Source organism: Ostrinia furnacalis, unplaced genomic scaffold (genome assembly GCF_004193835.3).
Source record: "Ostrinia furnacalis isolate ACB-3 unplaced genomic scaffold, ASM419383v2 OfSCF2997, whole genome shotgun sequence".
Taxonomy (NCBI): Eukaryota; Metazoa; Arthropoda; class Insecta; order Lepidoptera; family Crambidae; genus Ostrinia; species Ostrinia furnacalis.
The window spans coordinates 492,561-511,986 of NW_021133236.1; the positions used below are offsets into that span (position 1 = coordinate 492,561).

General features: G+C 36.1%; 1 protein-coding gene across 2 annotated transcripts; it reads right to left on the reverse strand.

The window, feature by feature from the left end:
• Positions 1-3,317: 3,317 nt before the first annotated feature.
• LOC114356907 (aldo-keto reductase AKR2E4-like) lies at positions 3,318-18,485 on the reverse strand. 2 transcript variants are annotated; one of them, XM_028310292.1, is made up of 7 exons: positions 18,393-18,485; positions 14,611-14,697; positions 12,347-12,529; positions 11,078-11,194; positions 8,179-8,346; positions 6,996-7,193; positions 3,318-3,742 (listed from the first exon to the last, which is right to left on the reverse strand). In XM_028310292.1, the coding sequence occupies exons 1-7, from the start codon at positions 18,462-18,464 to the stop codon at positions 3,503-3,505; spliced, it is 1,065 nt and encodes a 354-aa protein (XP_028166093.1). In that variant the 5' UTR covers positions 18,465-18,485; the 3' UTR covers positions 3,318-3,502. The 2 variants fall into 2 exon arrangements, with proteins under 2 accessions (XP_028166093.1, XP_028166094.1); XM_028310293.1 differs by lacking the exon at positions 11,078-11,194.
• Between the last annotated feature and the right edge of the window lie 941 nt (positions 18,486-19,426).

Here is a 19,426-nt window from a genome sequence, read left to right on the forward strand (position 1 = left end):
AGAGTCCTTACAAAGGCCTTCGCAACATGATTGTAGTCGTTATCATAGAAATTAATGGTTGTTGCTTAGATTTTTTCGAGCGGTTTATTTATGAGCAAAGTTAACGCTGGTTCGGTTGTCTGACATAAATTAGGTGAAGCGACACCAACTAATTGCCGTCATTATGAACGGATGGCCACCGGCGAGGAAGCTTTAAAACGCTGCCTTGCTAGGTGACGTTTTATTTTGGTGCGCTTATGATAGAATTACAACGTCTAGGTTCGCCTTTAAAAATGCTGCACGCTTGTCAACTAATGAAGAAAATATGAGTACATTACAGCCAATCTGGGTAACTTTGGTATAACATATATTGTTATATTTATACGAGTAGATTAGGTATTTTTACTTGAAGAATACGGGGGACTATCCACAGTAGACATAAATATTTGAACTATAAATGAATAAATCTAAAAAGTTACAATATAATTTTGTATGTTAAAATGAGTTGGTTCCACCAACTCAAGCTTAAATAAATAAATAAACCTTTAACGTGCGCCTTTTCAGCATGGCTCAGTAATTTAACCTCTGTACATGTACCTATGCGTTGATCGATTGGTAGCAGCCTGCATCCAGCGCTTCCCTGCTACCTTTACGATGTCGTCAGTCCACCTTGTAGGTGGACGTCACACGCTACGTTTTCCAGTACGCGGCCTCCATTCCAGAACCTTGCTGCCCCATCGGCCGTCAGTTCTGCGTACTATATGCCCTGCCCATTGCCACTTCAGCTTGCTAATCCGTCGGGCTATGTCAGCAACTTTAGTTCGTTTACGGACATAAATGTTAATGCTGAATAAAGGTATTCTATTCTATTCTATTCTGTTCTGTTCTGTTCTGTTCTGTTCTGTTCTGTTCTGTTCTGTTCTGTTCTGTTCTGTTCTGTTCTGTTCTGTTCTGTTCTGTTCTTTCTATTCTATTCTATTCTATTCTATTCTATTCTATTCTATTCTATTCTATTCTATTCTATTCTTTTTATTGTCACCATAACAAAAAAAACACATTAACACAGCTTAACTATTAAAAATAAGGTGACAAGGGCATCCGGTAGGCAAGGGCTTAGACTTGTATCCTTATGTATCTTTAGAGATACATGCGTACGGAATAGGCTCGAAATTACGTGGTGGCGTATTGTCTGCGGAGCGGGATTACGGTGTGATTCCATCCATTCAAAATACATGCGTTAGCATGTGACCTATTTGTAGGTAAATTGCCGTGTATGGGAATTTGCGCTTGGGCCTTGTACTTACCTTTGTATCCCCAACGTTCCCAAAACTGAACATGGTGTTGGAATGTGTTACTACTGCTGAATGCTACTATATGGGTGAAAATTGTGTAGGGTGAGGTGGTGCAAGAGTGCGCAATACTTATATTTATTAAACGAGCTGAATAAAAAATATTTTTCGTCTGCGCGTGCTGGGTCACTATAGGTTCAAAATACCTACTGCTGTATTTAGCTATAAATGTCACATAGAACGCAAGAGAAATTCATTGCATACTCTTATCGCCCACGCACTCTTGTACCACCTTATCTTATATGGAATATCTACGAAGTAATTGCACTGGGTCTAGTCCCTACTCCATACATGCCCCATTTGGGACAGAATGAGTAAACTTATTTAAGTATTAATATGAGTCTTGCTTATATCAAATTGCCTAAATAATCCTGGGAAAATTTAATGTAACCAAAAACAGAATGATTTCCATACTCCTACGCAAAAAGTACGCTGCCTACACATAATATATTTTACACACAGAAAGCTTAAAGTTTCTAAGCTGTATTAGGTACTTGAGTAGGTACAAGGTTCGTAATCAAATGAAATATTTTTTGATTTTGTCAGAGCCAAATTTTATTAAACATATTTTATAATATACTTATTACTCGTATGTTCGCCGTTATTACAAAAAACAGCAACAACGATTGCGTTCGAATCAATTAGGTGATCCAAAAGCCTTAAGGCTCAGATAAAAGCCACGGTATTTTCCTTTATACCCGCGGTTAAAAGAATTCAATTACATAATGCTAAGAAGATTAAAAAGGCTAACACAACTCCTTTGAGATGAGGTAGCTATTTAATTATTGGAAACGTTCTTTCCATCGCAATGTTCCCGACTAATTCGAAGTTTGAAGTTTACTCGAATCGATAACGCAAAATTAATTTCCAGTTTAGAAAATCTTTGATCAGGAAATGATTGTTAAGTTGTTAATTTTGCTGTTTCCGACATCCTGAGCGTTTTAAATGTTATTTTGAGTGCCTAAAGATTAAACCAGAGCAAGTTGCGATGAAACAATTTAATATCAAAAGGTAGGCTAATCTTATCCGTGAGGAATTTTTCGTCTAAGTAAAGATTTTGACGTTAAAGCATATTTCCACTGACCATTTCGCAAAGATGTTTCGTAACTTGCGAAAGCTTTAATGAAATACCTGTCAACTTTATTTCGCAGAAATTTCTCACCCAGCCAGACAGATGATAGAATATCTAATTAATTTTTAAAGGGTCATGATGAATACATTAGGCGTCGGTGAGTATGAATTATGCAAGCTGCTTTTGACTTTGACCATAAATTATCATAGAAATTTCCTACAATCTATTTGTTTTTCAGCTTAGTTTATTAATACAGCGAGCTGAAGTGTCAGCGAGCCCTTGACTAAACCATATCTGTCGGAGAACCGGCGAGAAGTAGAGTTAAAGGGTGTTCACTACGGCATGACGCGCAAACGTAATGTAGAACGCACGCCCAACTGCTCGATGGATAGACGACCTCAAGAAGATGACAGCAGCTGGATAAATAAAGCGGAAGGTGGTGTTTTTTGGCATACTTCCAGGGGGGACTTATGTCCAGCAGTAGACTAGGCTGTTATTGGCTGATACGATGATGATATATAGTTTATTAACGTAACTGTAAGCTTCTACGAAAATTTCCAGTAAGTAATTCATTTTACAGTACTGGATCCAAAAACAACAAGCGATCAGGCTCTGATTCCAAAATTATGATAACTCAATTATTGTAATACGTTATATGGCCATATTGGTTTTGAGCAAAACTCATTAAACGAACTAATTAGCCTTGACGGAATTGATTGAACGCAAATATTGTGAAAGGGTTGTACAAATGGACGATATCGCGAATCCAGTAGCATCAGTATTTTATTCTCCAGTAATTTTCAATACTTCAGCACCAAGCTTTACCAAATATCTAATTGCATCACGTGTTCTCAGTCTTTTATTCTAAGTGGAAAAAATACAAATTCAAGAAAGGTAGTTGAAAATAAAACACAATAAGCGGTACAATAACTTTTATGTTGGCTGGCGCCCGACCAAGATGTAAATAAAGCTTTTTACACTTGCGTTATGAAGTCCCGGTTCTGGTAAATTATCTTCCACCCAATTCCATATTATGAAATGTACCTTTACCGTTCCATTTTATTCTCGTGCGGCGTTTTATAAGACACTTGTGAAACAGTACTTAATCCTCTACGCTGTGTGCGATTATGTATTCTATTTCTGAACCTGTAAGGTTCTTTTTCGGGAAGGGGAAGTGAGGATGTGGGTACCATTTCGCTGGAGTTCTTAGTCTATAATTACTATTGAAAGCTAACAGTACTGCGACCTCCTCCGGTGTGAGAGAGAAGTCGAAAATGTCGATGTTTTGCTTTATGCGCTCTTTGTTAGTTGATCTCGGTATGGCTACTATTTGCCGGTCCAGCTGTAACAAGATAAAATATATGAAGAGTAAGTAAAAATAAATAAAAGAAAAAGTATTTTGTTGTACTTATACAAAATTGGTTGTTTTCATTCACGTTTTAGCAAAGAAATCTACATCCAAAATTACTTTAAACTTTTTTTCCGTATACAAATTCTAAGTATTGTTTCCCAGAAAAGTTTCTAGTTTAAAGGTCGTGAATTTATAATGATCACAATACAAAGTACTTAATATCAACATTAATTTAAGTTAAATTAATGTTGATATTAAGTCCCCATAAGTCGCTAGACTACGTTGTTGTTAAGGGTCATAAAAATTACTATTAACTTCAACTAGACTACTATTAAATTCTTGATTTTCTCGTTTAAAAAGTCGTTAAGTAACAATAATTAGGTAGATGCTGACTCATTGAATTTTATAAGACCAAGTAGCAAGTAGTTGTGCATGATATTGTAATACGCAATGCAATCCAATCATCCCTTAATCCCACGCAAGCTTAGCCCCAGCACGATGTACTCGCAGTATGTAATATATCAGACTGAATTGTATAAACATCTTGGAATATGATGAAACATGACATATATAAGAGCTAAGGGGCAGAGCTAACCATAATTGATCCCAGCGATACCACTGGGATTGATTTTGGAGTGATAATAAAACTGTTGAAACCAATCATATCACAGATGGCTTAATTCAAAATGGTGTAATACAAATATCAGATAGTTAAGTAGTTTTTATCTGTAGCATTGGTATCATATTTAAAAGGTTGCATCGTTGTTCCTGTAAATATAGGCACAAAATGTTGTTGTGCCTATATTTACAGGAAATGCTTTTTACATTTCACAGTAAAAAGCTTTTAAGAAATAAATCTATGATTTGTAAAGTGCCTGGAAACCGATTGAACATAACATGTTTATGCTGCAATACGTTATCTTTGCATTCGAGTGGAATAGCAAGAAAAAGTTAAATATCGTAGTTCTGTTGTATAAATTATGCAATACAAAGCTTGCCTTGATGCTCATAATTTGAAATTATAAATTGTGTCGGTTATTTTTCCCTGTCATCTTTGCTTTTCTATAAGAATCAATGCTAGTAGTATTAAATTTTATTCTACTCACAATATTCACAAAAAATCCTTCTTTCAAGATTAACTTTTACAACATTTTTGTTAATTAACCATGCAAATATTGATAAAATGAGCATGTATTGTTTCGACTTGGTAAAGTAAATCTATAGCCGATATCGGTTACGTTGCCTTTCGTGGAATTCATTAAACATTTAGTCCTGACCATTAGTTGGGAATAATTTTCACTATCTAACCGGGTTCCGCAGACAAAGCACTCAGAGACGGATGATGAGGGTCCCGAATGGACGTGGGCCCTTATGATCAGAGGTCAAGTCCATTACTTTACTAAAATCTGATATAATTTATAGATAGCTCCATAAATACATCAAATACAGCCCTATAACAAACCTGTCAGACTGTGCTTATGCAATTCAATTAAAAAGTTAACGTAAAGCGCTTTTAAGAAGCCTACCTATTTGTAGAAAATAAATGATTTTAAGGCTGAGTTGCACCACTTAACTTTAACCGTAACTTTAACGATAACCGGTGTTTTTGTATGGAGTTTGACAGATTTTTGACGTTTGTTACAGTTAAAGTTTTCGGCACGCATGCGGATTGTCTGTATTTCATTATTTCTTAACATGTTTTTCCGTTCTGCGTGCGTGTAGCCCGCCGCACACGTGCCGAAATTCGCATCATAGAAAAAAGGCAGTAATCTGACTTATAATCTACAATTCATCAACTTCGGATGTAATAAACAATAATATTTACTTTCAGCATTGTTCTTGAAAACATCTAATTGAAAAGGCACATAATACTCATTTCGCGAATGCGAGATAATACAGATTTAATTAAATAGCAATTACTCGCTAAGATGATGTATTATGAAGCATTACTTTCTTTCCTACGCAATTTTGCACCAAGTCATGTTTCCTTTGTATGTATTTAGTGTTCTTTTTTGCTTCTGATATTTAATAACGTCCAATTACAGTCCCATAAGGTATCAATAAGGCACAATATTATAATAACATGGCAATGTTGTGTCGTGTCTTGAACCTTAATATAGCTATGAAGCCAAATAGGTATTACCAGCGTATTTTTTAGTATTAGTACTCTAGTTATAATTATTATGCCAAGATATTTCGGTTCGAAATATTTTATGGGTTTATTTTGATTAATTTATTCACGAGGACTAGGATATCATTTTGGAATAAAAGAAAAAAGAAAGCAGCCCAAACTAATAACAAAGCAATATGAACTAAAGATTTTTTATCAGTAATCAGTAACAATGTCACTACGTACTTATAACGTAATGGCATAAGCGACAGGACAAATATACCCAAAAATACAAAAAGGCGTTACGAATTAGCCCCGCAACTCACGCGATTTTGAAGTAAATCCTCAAATCATTCACACAATTCACATTACCTGCATGCAAGCGTTTCAAAATAGACAAAGTTTGTTCAGTAAATAAGCACATCACTGGTGAAACCAATTTAACTGTTTTGCCAAAAAGTCCTTTTTTTGCTGAACAAAACTCGTTCAAAATAATCGTTGTGCTTTACACGTTAAAGTAAATAATAGAAGCGCTTGGAATAAGCCCGTCTACTATGGTAGAGACACGGTTATTTGAAGAGCGATTGACTCGCGGAATTCCTAAAAAATATTTAGACTGGCGTTACAAAGCCAGCGAACACGTTTTATGTAGTTACGGCAGATGCACTGTTGTGATACAACATTTTCGTATTTATTTAAGTTTTTTAAAGGTGAACTAAGTATGATACGAACCCACTCGTATCATTGTTCTACTTTTTAATTGTTTAACATCACTTTTATAAAATGTTTATACAAAATTGTCTGTGTGTTTTTTATTTAGATAACACATTTAATTAAAATAAAGACTAGATTTTTAGAATGAACTCTAATGTCAAATTTTTCTCGGTTTTTCAGTCAGTTCCCTGAATGTCGTCGTAAACAACTGTCCCTATTATAAAATTCAAGTCTGTATTACCCGTCCTCTGGCTATGAATTGGGGATCTGTGTCACGGTCATCTCCTATTTAAAAGCAAGGGACGTCTGGTTTTACCCTTATATTGCCCCGAACGGACTTTGCCCCATTACGATAGCCCCGTGCGTGCAATACCAACCAACTGAAAAAGATGGGTAAAGGTAGATAAACACTAAACTTACAAGGTATCTAAGCAGTATTTGAGGTACAGTCTTCCCGTGTTGAGTGGCTATCCTTTGCAAAGCCGGGTCGTCTGCTTTAGGAGGCGGGGCATCTGGTTTTCGACCCAATATTGCCCCGAATGGACTGTACCCCATTACAATAACTCCGTGCGTGCGACACCAGCCCACTAACTCCTCTTGAGTTATAGATGGGTTCACCTGAGAATGAAAAAGAAACAGTGAAATATTTTTAATCTGCTTGAAAGGCGGTGAGGTCGTGTTTCAACTCTTTGATATATTTTCAGACCATATTTAATATTACTGGCTTTTTGTTTTTAATAAACTCCCAGGCTGTACGTACTGCTATGAGTCTATAAGCCGTATACAAGCTATTGAGGATTAACTAGATGGGAAATAACTATAAATTAATAGGTGGACTGGAACTTGGTTAATTTATTTTGTGTGGTATTTTTCAGTATCTCAGTATAGAACGAATATGTATAAAAGACGTCTGAAACACAATAAATATTTGTTTTAATGCATCAAAATTCAAACAAATAAAGAATGATGAATTCTGACTTCTACAACTCAAACCCAATAAAAGTGTAATGTAATAGACACGTCAAATCTGTGCAAACTTCTTCAATAATAAAAAAAACATCTTACTCGAAATTGTCGCGGAACGATTTCAGTCTGTCTCGAAGCTATCTCGACTTTATAAAGCAATTCAAATAGTGGCAAATGAAGAGAATATCGAACCGCTTTAAATTCTAAAATGATTCTTATAAAAACTTAAATCTTTCCGTTTGCCAGCGATTTCTCTTTTCGTCTTTTTCTTTCGAGTGTTTTGAAATTGCTTTCCACAGAGTTATCTGTGTTGCTTTCCAAACTCGAATAAACCGAAATATAATGTCTGTGTTACCAATTACATTTAAAGCAGTTTGTTGAACCTGTGGTTGAACTTAGGCACATAATATTTGGTAACATTAAATCTTAAAGTGCCAAATACAACTTAAAAATACTACATTTGAAAATAGGTACTTCCTTCGGTAACGATATTTTGAATCTCCCCCCACATACAAAAAACCTTGTTGCACTATTACCTTCATTCCTTCATTACAACCATTGAATGTAATGTCATTATTATTGAGTCTGGTCGCTATACATGTTGCAATTTTACTGACAGAAAAATTTCATAAGTTACCTCAATTTGTAGTACAGCTGGTTTGATTCTGGCATTGTCCCAGAGTCTCTGCATTTGCGTTATATTAAAATTCGATACTCCAATAGATTTGGTGAGATTGGCTTCTACAGCGTCTTCCAGCCCTTTCCACGTTTCCAAGTAGTCAGTCAAACTGATGCTGCCGTTTTTCTTAAAACAAATAAGTCATTATAATGAAGATAGTAGTTTTCAAATAGTTTGCAAGTTTCTTCTAACACAAAGGGTTTCGTTAATAATAGCTAAGATCACAATCCTTCACTTTACAAGTCATAAACATCTGACATTCTTATGTATCGAATGACATAAGATAACTTACTCTATAAACAATTCATGTCTGAAATGCCCTACCCAAACTATGCTCTCTATGACCACGATAAATAACTCTCTATAATAACGAAAAACATTGTCTAGTTTCTATTTAATAACATTCATTCATCATTAGACCTAACAAATTGACACTTGAAATAAAAAAGGTTGTAAAATCTACATTAAAAGTCTAACTAGTCCATTTACCCGTACTTGTTCATATTTTTCATGCCAAACCTAAAAATAATTTTCTTATTCAAAAACTTGGAATACAATGTGCATTGAAAGTTCCCTTAAAAACTTGAAGCACAATGCATTACAACATTTTAGTGATTCCCAAGTTTCCAAATTGTATTTCGACAAAAATGCTTGTCTTAAAAAGTTCGTCTTTGTTTCTCATGACGAGTGGGCGATGCAAACTTACAAGTCTTAAAAAACTGAACTTCTAATTTTACCAATGCTTTTGTTGCTTATTCTTACACAATAAATTTCTGTCTTTTGCTGAAACTCATTTTAACCTGACCTTTAACGTAGTACTTAAAAATAACTGATATGCTTACACTTTTCTCCATTCTCAAAAAAATTGATACTTAGTTAATCCTTCACAAAATCAAATTCTATACTATCTATGCTTCTATATCTATACTTCTATACTAATCTATACTATCTACTATCTATACTAATATTATAAATGCGAAAGTATAACTGTCTGTCTGTCTTGCTTTCACGCCTAAACTGTTGAACCGATTTGATGAAATTTGGCATAGAGATAGTTTGAGTCCCGGGAAAGGACATAGGATAGTTTTTATCCTGGTTTTTGAAACAGGGACGCGCGCGATAAAGTTTTTCTGTGACAGACAAAATTTCACGGGGGCGAAGCCGCGGGCGGAAAGCTAGTAATACAATAATTCATTATCACCACAGAATTACTCTATCAATATAATCGAACTATGACACAACTTTGGTCAACTATCAAGACACACTTTCTTCCCGAAACTCTAAACCGTTCTACCTAGTGATGTACGCACAATATCCGAATCCTTTTATTTAGAGCTGGGTGTCGTTTACAGAGCTCGCCTAGTTTGTATAAAGCTCGATAGATCTCAAGGCTTTTTCAGGCCTCAAGTCTTTTTTAGTGCAAGTCTTTTTCTCAATTTACTCTTTATGACATAAGAAATGCATCTATTGAATTATAATTTTGGATTTTATTAAAGGCTCAACGTTGTGAACTCTTTTGAAGACTTGAATTCTTTCGAAGTCTTGAAGCGTAGCTCAGTTAGCTGGCGTCTTGGCTAGGCTCGGACGAGGCATGATGCATCGAGGCTTCAAAAATAAAACTCGACGGCTCCAGTTTGTACATCACTAGTTATACCTTCGGGTTATCGAATCAAAGCGGTTAATCGTTAATCGGCCACGATAAAGACAAAATGCGATCGATCCAAGTTGTCCAACTCGAATCACGTTGCAGTAAAACGCTTTTTGATGGACGGTAGAGATTAATAGCTGGATCGGTACTTGGCTGCGGTGGTCGGATATAATTTATTGGACAGATTTAGGTGACCCTATTGGAGATGATCTCTGAAAATTTGAAACTCAATGGTTGTATTCAATTCTGAAAATTAACTTATCTAAATCTTACACTTCTACGTAGACAATAACGGACCAATAAGAGAATATCTTGTTTGAAAGAGATCGCTTCCTAGCGAGCACACATTTGAACTTGTATTTCTTTCATTTATCTGTCTTATGTAGTGTGGAATAGAGAGTATTCGCTCTCTATCAAGTACATTAATGAAATTTGATCACACAACAAAACAAGTCGATTATTTCCACATAATATGGTGATTTGAACCTAAACCTTTAACTTTTTGTATATTTGTAAACTCTGCCAGTTCCAGGTAATATAAATATTTAAATTAAAGGAAACACTGAAAATTAATTTGCATGAACGGTATCTGCTTTGTACCTACTCGTGCCTACATTACTAACATTAAGGGCATGTCTAAAGTAGTCCCTAGACTAATAACAAGTTATATTTTTACTTTAAAGATCTTATGCTAGTCAGTGGTCAAATAATTTGAAGTTGTATAATCTATAAATAAGAATAGCACTTTGTAAGCTCTATTAAAGTCTATACAAATAAAGAAAGTTTGACTTTGAGTAGTACTCGTAGTTGTATAATGATTTTAATATTTAGTCACAAGTTTGTTCTGACTTCGTTTATTAATATCTCTTACAAGGGCTTTTAGGGCACGTGTAATTTTAGCTGTCATTTATTCAAAATGTGAATGTGTGTAGGCAAAATGAGGGTTTTCGCGTATGTAAAATCCGCCAGATGGCAATACGTAGACGCGAGGTCCAAATGCTGCATGATTGGTGATTTTTGACATGACATTGACAGAGAAGTATGTCAAAATCCACCAATCACGCAGCAGTCAGACCCCACATCCACGTCCCGCCATCTAGTGGATCTTTCATACGCGAAAACCCTCATTAACGAGATACTGTGTAGATAGTCTGTCGTCAATTTCGGCTACTACTTATCCGCTTTAATATTAAATAAGTAGGTACCTACCTTATATGCCATCGGATAGTGCATCAAGTACAAGTCGACGTATTCCATTTGCAGATTTTCCAGGGACTGCTTCAGAGCTGGGATCACTTCATCCCTCTCGTGGGCATCATTCCATAACTATAGCATAAAAAGAGTTCTTTTATGACCATTCCACTTTTACTCAACCTTGGTATGATTTGCACCACCTAACTTTAACCGTAATTATAACGATAACCGGTGTTTTTGCATGGGGTTTGACAAATTTTTGACATTAAAGTTAAAGTAAGAAGCAGCACAGCCTAAGGCTGAGTAGCACCATCTTACATTAACACACGTCAAAAGTCTTTCAAACTCTATGCAAAAACACAGTTTATCGATATTATTACAGTTAAAGTAAGGTGGTGGAAATAGCGTCAAATATGAATCATGTTCTTACGAAAACGTTAATGTAGCTCTTATGTGAAAATCTTAAGGATTTAAGAGTAAAAAGTTCTGCAATACATAGTAACCATAGAACAAAGAGAAACCAACAACCAGATTGACCGAACGCTTATCCCCGTTCATTTGTTTTTCACCAAAATTCTTAATCCCATAAAAATACAAGACTAAAGAAAAAGGTTTCAGAGTTAAAAGATTTTCTTTGTTTCATCCGTTGCTTCCATTATTTTTAAATAAACTAAGATTTAGCTGGTTCTTTTAGTTTCGATTCGGATCCCTTAGACAGAATTAAGGGGATTAGTTGTATCGAACACTGGCTTATGTCAGGCGAACGCTCTTTTATATCCAGCGTAGTATAGATAATGTATTGAAATACGTAAGAGACTCTAGTGAAAGGCTTAGGGACTTCTATTTTAAAAATTTTTAACACAAAACAAAATGGGTAGACCGACCCTGTAGAGTAGACTATAGTTATAAAGTAAATATTCAGTCTGCGCCAATAGACCAGCAAATAGAAAATATGGTAAAAAGTATCTTTCTCTATAGAATTACTGTGATGTGACCCTAGAAATGCACATTTCTAAGTACATATTTTATACAAGATGCAAAAATAGCCTGTACGAAAAGGGGTAATTTTAGTGTTTAAATACAATAGCATTTAAAATGTATAGAACCAATGCAATATCTCAAAAACCAATGACGTTCACATATAAATTCTTGCAGCAGAATCATCTATTTTTTGTTTTCAAACTGCTAAATTCGGTTGACACGGTCTATATGTATAGTCTAGCTTGTCCCAAGCTAACATGGCAAGCGCAATGTCGCTGAACTAAAGACACGTCCGCAACTTACTTTCGTAGTGATGTACACGTTGTCCCTGTGGAGGCCTTTGTCCCGCAGGTAGTCCCGGACTCCCAGGCCGACCTCGTCCTCGGTGCGGTACAAGGCCGCAGTGTCGACGTGCCGGTACCCGGCCTCTAAGGCCCATTGTACTGCGCGAGCGAGTGAGTGGTTCGCCGACAACACTCGTGTTCCCTGGGTTGACATGTTTGGAAATAAATGTTTTAAGCAAAAATATTTTAACTAATTTAAAAATTTCAAGTAATATTTTCGTATCCCACTCTTTGTCGAAACTTGTCGATAGATTTCTTTGGGCTTTTTCCAATACTTATTCAAGGCCGGCTCGTAACCGGTAGGTAAAATAACAAAACAAAACTAAACGTAGAACCAAACTCATACAATAAGAGAAAATATAATTTTGTTCCAAATGCCTTCCATCGTATTTATTCTGTGGTATACGTCATTCAGCCAATAACACTCCTAACTCATAATCAACAGTACTCGATAGGAAAATCTGAAGCCAATTAGCGCGCTAGCGAATTTCAAAAAGTAAAACTAACAACGTTCAGTTTTCTCATCATTTTATTTATACTACTCTCTTCATGACTCTGCTAAAACGCTTTCTATTTTATTACGCAAAGTGAAATGTAACAATATCTTAGCTGAACTATTTCTCGAACCCGTAAATACAGTCGCAATATTTTAACGTTATCGTCATTTATTTCTTCGGTCGCATATTTCACGTCATAAACTTGTTTCTTGGCTCGATAGCGAGGGCACAAAATAGATAGTAACAGAAGACAATCAACTGTATGGCAATGTTCCACCATCTTAATTTACCTTTAACAAACGTCAAAATCTGTCGAACACCACACAAAAAACACGGGTTATTGTTATAGTTACTGTAAAAGTAAGACGGTGCAACTCAGCCTTAATCTTGCATACGCATACAGACGCACTGGTTTAGACTGGTTTATTTTTATTTTATATATTTATTAGGTTTATACCACAGCTGAAAATCGAGTTGTGTTAGTAATTACACTTTTGTTCGTTACACCAGGCCTATTCATCTCCGCGAGTTTACATCGAAAACAAAACACGCACGATGGCCCACCTACAGGATACTATTCGACAAGGCCTCACATACGAGGGAACATTGACTCACGCACGCGTATTCTTGTGTATGATGGAAGAAAATAAAGAAAATGGTGTACTAAATACTGTGCAGTATTTAACTGCCTAAATTATAATAAAAACACAGAATGTACTTTTTTAAGTTGCCTCAAGACACTGAGAGGTAAATAAGTAGTTAATATTATTCATGAAAATTCATGCTAAATCATGTATTTCCTCCGCCATTTTCCGTAGTTTGGCACCTCACGTCACATCATTTTACCGAAGTCAGCCCTAGAGCTTCGGCGCAATGCCGATCACTGACGTTGGTCAACAAAATGGTGCTTGACTCTTGAGACAGGCTAAATTACACCATATTGTTATTGACATTGAGCATACATTTTTTGAATACCTTCGCGAAGTAAAACTTCTGTACGTAGTACTTATTATTATTCTGTGGTTACACGTTTGAACGTGGCCTCTCACTATAGACCTTATACAGAAGCTCAAAGTTGCACAGCGTGCTATGGAGAGGGCTATCCTCGGTGTTTCTTTACGAGATCGAATCAGAAATGAGGAGATCCGTAAACGAACTAAAGTCGCTGACATAGCCCGACGGATTAGCAAGCTGAAGTGGCAATGGGCAGGGCACATAGTACGCAGAACTGACGGCCGATGGGGCAGCAAGGTTCTGGAATGGAGGCCACCTGAAAACGCAGCGTGGGACGTTCACCCATAAGGTGGACCGACGACATCATAAAGGTAGCAGGGAAGCGCTGGACGCAGGCCGCGATCAACATGGAAAGCATTGGGGGAGGCCTATGTTCAGCAGGGGGCGTCCTACGGCTGAAATGATGATGATAATGACACTTTCGGTCCGCGAGCGTTGTCTACAGCGGGGTCCAGACGGCTGTAGTGTATAATGTAATCCACCGTGCAATGTAACATGTATTCTACGTGTGGACGGTACTACGAGGATTAAATGTAAAGTGCTGCCCATATTTCCATAACATTACACGGTGAATTACAACAATACGCGTTACACCCGTCTGGACCGGCTTATGTTGTGTGCATTACCCAAGCGCACTTTGTGTGTAGATTTTCTACTGTTCCTATGTATTTTGTGGCGGGAGTGCCGATGCCCTGGAGGATAGAATACTCACATCAGCCAAGTGGCCGAGGCTCGTGCCGAGTGCGACTGAGGGTATGTCATGCCCATCGATCAGCTTGAAAGCGTGGTGAGCATTTGCCTGGAACAAAATACGAAACGTTGATTTTATAGTTGTTTTAAAAATTTACAAACTGACGCATTTCGTAATTATCAGTGGCGAATAATCGCTGTATGTAGATAGATTCTAAATCATATACTGTATCTTACATCTCTGTATAGGAAGGTCAAAGGTGCCCTGCGTGCCCAAACAACTGCACGCAGGAAGATATTTTAATGAATGCCACTAACAACGCCACTCTTGTAGCGGAGCTGACACTGGTTTGTTGTCGACACGACAAAAGAAGAAAGGTGATTATACATGCAAACATCAAAACTAGTGTTATCTAGCCGGTAACTTTCACCTACTTTTAAAATATCTTAAACTTAAACTACTAAAAGCATGGTCCTAAAAAATAAGATAAAGATAAGTTCAAGAGATTCGAATATCTTTAAAATTCATATTTTGCACCGCAATACATTTTTATGGATAAAAGTAATCGCAGCCGTCAAAATCCGTGGTGAATATGACTTTTATGATACTAATCGCGTATCCATCCATCTCTACTTGTTAATACCTTATTGTAGCGTAAGACACGTGACTGTTACTATACACGGCAAAATAAGCGACACAACTGAGTCAAATTTGAACAAAAACACAATAGAACTGTTTTATTTTCCATAACACAATAGGCAAAGCAATCCTAAAATCACGCGTTACACACGGATACATTTTACATAAGCTGTGGTAAGCTGGATTAGATACAGTGTCGAGTGCTTCCTAGTTTATCAGCTAACCCGATTTTACAGGTGCCCAGGGGACGCCCGAAACTTTACAGGTAAAATTTAAGTACGTATAACCCAAGGTGCAGGTAGTAAGGAATAGATAAGTAGGTGTGCCGCTAAATTATGTATTATGGTGAGTAAGTTAAAGGCGTAAACAGGGCGTAACGCCTGAACTTGGTTTGGTATCGACGAAATCTTCTTGTCTTGCGGTCGATTTGTGGGTCACGGGAATACGAGTATGCTGGTAGATTTTCAGGCGTAGTAACGTTTTAATTAACGTGTGAGTCTGAAGTAGAGGAAACGCTGTAAGGGAGAAACTACATACACCTTTATAAATCTTATTAAACTTTTACTTTGATCTTGAAATAACATAATTATCTACACCTTTCAAGGCAAATACTTACCTACGTTAGGAAGTTTTTAATGATAATTATTTATAAGAGCTTTAAAAGATAAGTAGTTTCTGAAAAAAATGTAACAAACAGACAAACATAGTGATTTAAGGTCCATATAAAGCGATACCTATAAGTTCTTGATGTTAAAGTTAAGTAACTTAAGATAGCAATTTTTCGTCAACCATATTATTATTATTAGAACATTATTATTAAAATGATTTAAGATAATGATGGAGCACGAATGAATGTGCCACGCATCATTACCCGCTTGACACATTGCGTGGCATCTATTAGCTTTTGCAGCTGCGCGCAGGCCCAATCGCTGCGATTACTCAAACGCACAACTAAATTATCGAGAAACCATTTGTCTGTTTTGATTGCAGTTATATTGGAATTAATTACAGTTTTAAAACCAACCGTTAATGCTGTTATATTTGTTTAGTACCTAACTCTTACCTTCTATTAATATTATTCTTCTTATCTTATAAATTATTTACAAAATTAATCATAGCCCGAGCACATTCTTATAACGCTCCGTTGGTCCAAAAAAATTGAGGAAATTAAAAAAAATCATAAGTTGAGAGTGTGAGATAGTGAGAGTGACTCCTTCCAAACTTGGAGGTTCCAAGTTTTACTCCCAGAGGGGACTCGTTACAACATTGAAGATTTAATTTACCTAATTTTCAGAAAAAACAACTATTTTATGAATCCGAGCTTTGGAAAGCATGTTAATCCGTCTAATTAAGCCATGTCAGGCACTGCCAGTGCTTTATTTATCCTTTGGGATACACAATACAAAGAAGTTTATATGAAGATCATTAACTAACTTTATTATCCATTTTGTAGCTGCATATTGCAAAATAATCAGAACAAAAAAAAATCCTAAGCATTGGCACAGGGATTAAGTCCCAACGCAAACCGTGGAGCTGCGACCGTTCAGTGGCGAGGGAAAATAATTTTAAAAACGAAGAAAGGCAACTCTTTAGCCGGCGGACTGTGCGGTCCAACACGCACAGGCTTAAATACCAATAAATCCGTCATACAGCAAGGCCAGCGGTGGTGTACCTTTTCTTCAGCTTTAATATCGATAAAATATGTCACATAAGTTTTTATGTTCATCGCATCTCTACATAAATAATAATAAATATTTTTTTTATTGCCATTAAATCAATGTACAGAGTATTTTTATGACTAGTGGCTTCTGCACTAAGCATAGCTTGTGTCGCAGTAGCCTTTTAAACATCTTATCACACTAGTTAGCTCTACTAAACACAACACAAGGTAAAGTCTTAAGGCACTTTGGTAAATTCTAGAAAAACCAAATATGTATTCTTGGACAGACCTATTCCCGGGTCTTAGAAGGGTTTCACATTGGTAGTCAGTTGTTTCATTTATTTTTAAACAATTAGCAAAACATAGATACCTAAGTAATTAAAATTGCATCTACCGATTCAGAGATATTTTTGTAGTCAGATTGTAAGTATTCAAACCTGCAAAGCCCTAGTGAAACAGGTGTCAAAATGCAAAAGGTTGGAAATCAACCTTGACCGAAATCTTAACAATATTAACATATCGAGCTATTGGCGGCTGGCGACAAAAATTTTGTTTTATCAAAAACGGTACCTAATGTATAAAAGGTTTACCATCCCTCAGCCAGGCGATATACTCTGGCTAACAATCGCGAACTATTGAATAACGATCCCTTTCTATTCTCGATAATCCCCAAGCTTTTCCCGTCGAAAAAACGTATAAAACCAGTCTTTGTACAACACACTCCGTGTATTTGGTGGTGTAGCTAAAATCTTTCATCGAGGCTTAAACCATTGTTGTTCATTATTTATGAAATGGATCAAAGCAAATTCAATCTCGAGCTCGATGAATTCATCGAAATAATACTTATTAATAATTAATTTTAATTTAGCATTGTGTACTTAGTTGTGTACTCGAGCTTTACATTTTTAATTAAACATAAATAAAAAATTATTAATTTGTAACTGCAATGAAAATTGTGTTGTTTTTGTTAGAAAATACACAAATTTAAAAAAAATACAATACAATATTTTCAAACAATATGTATTTTTAAAATATGTAACCTACTGGCAAGGTCAGTATAGGTACTTTACATCTAGAGACATGTTTTACCGACGAATCATTTTATACATAATCCAGAATGAAATTTTGTAATAGTAATAACTAGTCTTAATATTGTAGCAAGAAAATTTTACTCGAAGAAAACATTCCTTTATTTTTGAAAAGAATGAGAACTGCATTCAAAGATTAGTAGTTTCACTCCAGGTAGCACTATCAAATTCCACCCTGTATACTGCAACAAAAGTGCACCTATACCTATCTGATGTGCAGTCTACACTACCCAAATTGAATAAAAGAAAGTCACATCCATTCACATTGTGTTAACCCATTCACAAACCTAAGGATTATTAGGTCACTCTTCAAGAAAACAATACAGCCAATAACACTTGCAATGTCCCGGTTTCGGATTTAAAACAACTTTAATCAGCGACAATGAAAAACAATTAAAGTGATTAGAAAATCTTACCCAGCTTTGTTCCAGTAGGATAAACAATAGAACGCGGGGAAGCCCGCGTACGCTTGCTGTGTGGCGCTCCATCTGACTAACACAACAGGGCTGCAGCTGTGAGCATACCTGCACATAGGGTTACCACATCTAAACAAAGTAATGCCCGTTTTCCTCGTCAATCCCTAATTTTTAAGTAACCACTTTGAAAACAAAATTCCTGTTAAGTGTTACCATAGGAGTCACTTAAAAAATAGGGATTGATGTTGAAAACGGGCGTAATTTTACTTAAAATTTTGTACGAGTATAATGTTAAGATTTAATTCTCTATAAGTACTTATATTGATACTGTATATCTATACCTACTGATTGTTAAAATAGTTATGGTTCTATTACATTAAACCATCGTTTTGAATGAGCTAAGCTTAATGACTTCGGTAGGTAAGTAATGAAATTTGACATCAATCGTTACAAGTGAATAAAATTACCCTAACCAGTTAATACTGAATTAAAAGCTTTTCAAAAACCTTCCTAACTATATTCCGAAACCGGCAACCCTATCTAGGTGTGGTGGGCGTGTATCATATCAGTCGTGACTGAATAAATAATGCATGTTTTTTGATAAGTTGCACGGATCAAATCACACGATTGAAACACGAGCTTTTATGCCACGATAAAGCCAGAACCACACTGATAGTCAAAATCAAAGAGTATTATTGAAAGGATAAATCTGTAATAAGACAGGTTTTATTGTTGTGTACGAAAGTACCTACGTTATGATCTGAGGCGACGGAGTACATATGATCAGCGCAACGACCCGATAGGCCTGGTTTTACACCTATGAATTACGGATTTCTTCCACACAAAGAAGTACTACATACTAACCCCAGGCCATTAGTATTATACTAATCTATAAAATCAAATCAACCGTGTCACTTGCGGTGGACAGCCAAATAGGCACAGAAATAGGTGAGAGCAATCTGACAAACTAATTGATTAATCACATTAATTGTTACCGCTGATAAAGAGGCTGTCATCCAGTCAATAATGATATG